The 5,911-nt window shown below is 36.2% G+C and overlaps 1 protein-coding gene across 1 annotated transcript in view; it reads left to right on the plus strand.

Moving 5' to 3' along the window:
- Positions 1–2,899: 2,899 nt before the first annotated feature.
- LOC146622770 (polycomb protein SCMH1) overlaps positions 2,900–5,911 on the plus strand; it is a 25,055-nt gene continuing 22,043 nt past the window's right edge. Inside the window, exons 1-4 of the mRNA XM_085366401.1 lie at positions 2,900–3,040; positions 3,532–3,664; positions 5,179–5,247; positions 5,488–5,565. Coding sequence (XP_085222527.1) covers positions 5,223–5,247; positions 5,488–5,565 — 103 coding nt within the window. The 5' untranslated portion in view covers positions 2,900–3,040; positions 3,532–3,664; positions 5,179–5,222. The remainder of the gene's footprint in view (positions 3,041–3,531; positions 3,665–5,178; positions 5,248–5,487; positions 5,566–5,911) is intronic.

Genomic DNA, 5,911 nt, shown 5'->3' on the forward strand with positions numbered 1-5,911 from the left:
TTCTTTATACATATTGTGTTAGAATGTTTGGTACAGTACTGCACTTCTGTTATGTTTTGCTCCGATTTCGTTGTGGAAGAATGTGGATTTTACTGCTTAGACAAAAAAAATCCTCTATTTAGTTTTATATGCTGCCACAGTTATCTTCATAGTGTCATAATAATCTCAACTGGAACAAATAGTGGTTATTAAGCAAGCTTTGCGTGCTTTGATAATTAAATTTTATTCATTTTATGCTCAAGACAAATACCGCACATCTTTAGTCAAACACCCAAAACTAGATCATTTCTCTGTACTGAAGCAAAAAGATTTTCTACTCCTATTTTTCTTCTTTTAATATTCTTGTGATCAATCAATTAATTATCACAATAATTAACAAGAAGTACTTCAAGAGCGCAAACCTCCACCAAGGCAGCTCTCTCGCTCTAGGCAGTGTTTACATTTAAGGGAATAGTATTGAATAGTATTGTATTTTGTTTTTTTGTTTTTTTCAGAAGTCAAATGTGATATATGTTGAATCATTATATATAACTTTCTATATTTTGACAATGCATACCACACTTGTATTAATCATAGTTTCTAACTTTGTGCAAATTTCTGACTAATAAATCATTAAAAGTACAGACAGTATTAGTTTGAGGTTATTTAAAAGAACAACTGTACTTCTAAATATACATTTACATTTTCAACAAACTGATGTATTCTCATAAACGTATAATTAATCCTGTTAAAAATACACAGAAGCAGATTTGTAGTTTGTGGAAGCAGCCATGTTCCCCCACGATGTACTAATGGCCTTTGCCCCATAGTACATCAAAACAGAGAAGAGGAGCAGTCACAAGCGTGCCATAAAGGGACATTTAAATTTGTCCCTGCGCCTTCAGACTCAAAATATGAAGGTTCATATCTATTTTTTATGTATTATGTATAAAATGCATTATGTATGTATTAAGAATATTATGTATTATGTTTATACCCCTTCACCAACATACCTTCACCAAAGGAACAAAAATGTGAAGGAAAGAGACAACCACCAGCATCTTAATAAAATGTCTCTTCTGTCTGAACTTACGCCTCCTCTAATGAATTTAACTCAGGGCTCTAAGCAAATGTACAGAAATATGCTTATTTATTCCAGATATTGTTGCAATTACTTATTGTCAGGTGTCAGGTGATTAGACATGCAATCACCTTTCTGGACGTCCAGACAGGTGAAAAGAGCAAGCTAAACAGCAGCAACAGCTACTTCTAAGCTAACATTATGCTAGCTAATGTTAGGCTTGAGAGTCCTTAAAAAAAACACATTAATAATAAACAGTTTGATTACATTCTCACATTTCAAATTCAAATTCAAATTCAAATTTTATTTGTCACGTACACAGTCATACACAGTACGATATGTAGTGAAATGCTTGGACAACTGCTCGTGACCTAAAGAAAACAAAAAAGGAAAAGGCTATGAATAAGATAGGAAATAAATATGAAAAATTAAAAAGGGTAAATTTAACTAGGAAGGAATAAAATATAAATTAAGGTTAAAAATGAAATAACTGTACAACACAAATTAGAATGAAGGGTAAATTTAACTGGGAAGAATAAGATAAAGATAAATATATAAATTAAAGTTGAAAATAAAATAACTGTACAACAAAATACACAATACACAATATAGAACTATATAAGAATGTATGAAGAAATCTAAATATAAATAAATATATACACAATAACAGCAGCTGTACAAGTATTAACCGGAAATCCATTTCTCATCCATTTCAAATACAGTTTCACTAAAGTCAGTTAACAGCAGCTATCAGAGGTTAGCAATACCTAACAGTGACAAAAACAACAGCTAACCAACAGTTTAGCATATCCTAGACAACTCACCTCAGTATAACCATATCGGGCTCCTTTCAGAAACTTTTACAGCTTCTTCCAGAGTAAATAAAGGCGGTCCTTAGTTGACATTGACAGCTGAGGTAAACAGTGGACTGACTGCCTCCCACAGGATGGGTGCAACCGGATCCAGTCCAAATACTAGCAGAAACACACCAGCCAGTAGGAGTCATTGTGGGCTACAGTCTAAATTTAACTTTTTTGATCTCTCTTTGTTGACTAAAACATGTTTGTCCTACAGTAGCCATACTAGGTAGGACTATGCACATCCAAAACTATATTTTAGAAAGAGTTATGTTTGGCGTTAATGTATTTCTAAAATTTGAACAATTAATTACATTCAAAAACAATAAATAAAGGGTGTTATAGAGATGTGAGTGTTTCCAGGTGCCTATGGTTGATGAACATTTGTCATTTTATTTAGTACTAAAATTCATACACAAACAGGAAAATTCACAATTTAAAAAAAAATCCGCATGATAAGTGTCATTGTAGTGTAATTACTTACTGAATACAAATACACTCATGGAGTAATTTTGGCAGGCCTGCGAAATTGGCTCTAAACATGGTTTGCTGGAATCCCAAAGCCTTGGAAATATATTTAAAACCCTTTCCAGACTGATAGATGAGCAGTGACTTTGTTTTGCAACTGTTTTATTAAGATTTTAGCATGATGTGTTACTTTGTGCAACCTTTAAGCCTAGTTCACTTTATGCGACAGGTTCTATTTGAGTGAAATCGGTTTGATGATCTGTAACATATAAGTATGTAAAATAATAATAATAATAATAATAATAATAATAATAATTATTATTATTATTATTATTATTATTATTATTATTATAAAACCTTTCCACTGCATTTAAAAAAAAAATACCAGCTTTTGCCGCTAGGGGTCACTGTTGTGCCGTTTCCCCATCATTAGCTCGACTTGCCCGTCTGCCGGACTGTCTGCCAGACAAGAAATGTTGGCAAAACACCCCTCCTCATCGTGTAGGGAAAAAATGGCGGACCCACAAAAGCGCTAGAAACAAATACACACGTTACAAAGCAAGGTAAACATCCTCGGATACACCGAGCGGCATCTCCGTTAAGGCTCGACTTCAGCGCTGAGCCGAAATGACCGCTAACTAACCTCACAGTGCTGGTACGCTCCCGTTTTGCTAATGCTAATATTTATAATCAGGTCGGCGAACTAGCGTGCCACCTAGCATGCTAAGCTAGCACGCTAAATCCGTGGGCATGTCTGTGAAGCCGTGCGTAGCATAGCCTGCTGGATGAGATGTCTGCACTGGCTTCATGCATGTTTGACTTTCATTCAGTGGTGTTTGGAGAGGCTTGTGCAGCAGGGGTTGCTGTTAAACTCCTGATTAATACAGTTAACGCTGCTGTCATGTAAATGAGTATTCATGGAAATAAAGCGTAGGAGAGGGCGGGGAAGAGGGTCCCATGTGCTGGCTTTGTGTTTTGAATGAAGCTCAGTAAATTTCTCCAATGTAGCCGGTGATGTTTTGTTTCTGAATATAAAGTTAGGAGCTCCATTTATGTGTGAAACAACTGTTACTCCCTGGAGTTTGCAACAGGAGGGATGTGCTGCTGCCGATCACTGATGCCAGTCCTCCTGTCACTTTTTTTCAGCCCGAAAAACAGGGAGCCGGTCGCTTTAATTTGGGAGCCGTCCCCCCTTTGGCGGCGGAAAAAGGCGCACTTCTATTGAAAAGGAGCTCATCCGATAAGGAGAAACGCAGCAAAACGGTTATGAAGTTATAAGGTAGGCGCGTTTATAATATGAACAGCCCATATCTGGTTTAAGCGACACTGTGGATGCTCTGCCTTTGCTCTTTTACATTTTCCACGCAAGCTCGGTTAATTTATAACAGCCCTCATAATAAAGCGGGAATATTTTTCCTCAGCAAATTCAAATGTTTGGCAGATGGTTAACATCTGCGTTGCGACTGTTACTAACGTCCTCACATTTCTGGCTAAAACTACTTAAATATCGGCCTTGTTTGATTACTTTGTGGTAATAAATGTCGCAGTGGGGTGTGGGGAAACTGCAGAAGCAGCCACTTGAAGCACTTGTTTATATCCGTTGACCTGCTGACCTGTGTGTTGTGTCTGGTTTGTAGTGTTTGTGAGCCGGGGTTAGGTAACAGGGGTCACTGAGCCTTAAAACATGTTGCTCTTGCCGTAACCTTGGCCTGCTGACAGACGGCGAGACATTCATGAGCATTCAAGACAGTATGCTTTATGTTATGGGCAATAAACCAATTTTCTGTAATCAATACTAGTTGTTTTTTTTTTAATTAATTATTAAATTATTTGATCAAAGTTGAATAGAAAGTCATCCCTGGGTGCTATTTCTGCTGCTTTAACTGAGAGACCGGTGTCATTTTTTGGGATAAATCTCTTACATAAGCAGTCAATATCTCAAGAAAGTTATTCATTATGATCTCACAATGTATGTGTAACATGTGAAAAACTCCACAAGTCCACATGCAGTGCACTTTTGATCTTTGTGATGAACCCCTGAGAAGACAAGTAAGCTTTAGTAAAGTCTCCAGTTCTCTGTTGCCTTTGAATAACAATAGTACATTTTATATGTAGTAGCTGAGCCTTTGGCCTCAAGAATATATTATAGAATATATTAGTGTGATTGGTTCTTTGTCAGTGATGTAAATTAAGAGTTGTGCATTTTGATGGCCTTAATTATCTATGATTTTAGAAATATTCCGCCATCTGTTAGTATAATTTAGTTTTTTGGGGAATGTCTATGCTTAATAGAGTGGTGCGCAGTAAAGGTTACAAGTCTGTTTTTCCTTACTGAAGAGAAATCCTGGAATTTCCTGTTTATTTCTGGTCATTTCAGAAACAAAATGTTGCACTTGAGAAAATGAAACACAAGTTAACAGGTTAAAAACAATATATTTTTTCACAGTGCTTGTAAACTAGTTCACTTGCCTCAAGGTGTTTCTTTTGTGAGGTAAAGACACTAGAATAACACAGTTCCATTTAAACTGGCTGAAAATTTCAAATCCAACGTGTGTAAATGGATTTATTGAAGTTTGATGCTGCAGTGTTGTATCAAAAGCATCATGTTAGCTGCTTTATGCCCAACTGTCTCCAGACTTCAAGGTGACATTTTGTGTGTGTGTGTGTGTGTGTGTGTGTGTGTGTTAATGTTTCGAATGTGACTCTATTTTTAAATCGATAAAGGAAAAAATTGCCACAAACATGCGTGACTAAGCTTTAACTCAGTTTTTGTGTGTTTTATTGCCTTTACAGTGGAGGCCACTTTTGTTTTGTTAGTTGGTCAGTATTGTTGGAGCATGAGGAAACCTGTACCACAAAAAGGTGAGTTTGTTTTATGATTAATATATTTTTAACATGTTGTATTATTTCTAGATTGTAGGTGAAGCTAGAAATATGTAGCGTGTCATCTTTTATGCCCTGAAAATGTATGTTATGTTGTAATAGTCCTCTAATTCCTGACATTGCCTGGAGCAGTGATTTTTGCCAGGTATTGCAACATGTTGACTGATGAGAAGATTACCCATAGTTAAAGGATTTTCTTGCCTTTCTTGGCTCTTCTAGCGATAGAGTGGAAAGATGCCCGAAGGATTAAGCATGCTAGGAGTGGACGGCCTTCCCGCGTGCCCTCACAGTACCAAGGTATATAACGCAATGGTAGATGAAGTAATTGTTCACCAAATGTAAGCAAAAACAATGTGATACTGTTTTTTCTCAGTATTTTTATTAACTATTCAGACAATTTGTTACATAAATACAAATATATATATATATATATATATATATATATATATATATATATATATATTAGGGGTGCAACGATATTCGTATCGATATTGAACCGTTCGATACAGTGCTTTCGGTTCGGTACGCATATGTATCGAACAATACAACATTTGTAATTTATTTTATCAACTTTCCTTCTGACGATGCTGTCTGTGTGGAGCGCTCAGTGAATCTGTGTTCGACTACTCCGCCTAGGCTGCAC

This window comes from Diplotaxodon limnothrissa, linkage group LG11, assembly GCF_057381915.1.
Source record: "Diplotaxodon limnothrissa isolate DT_005_m linkage group LG11, D_limnothrissa_male_GT1.1, whole genome shotgun sequence".
NCBI classification, from domain to species: Eukaryota; Metazoa; Chordata; class Actinopteri; order Cichliformes; family Cichlidae; genus Diplotaxodon; species Diplotaxodon limnothrissa.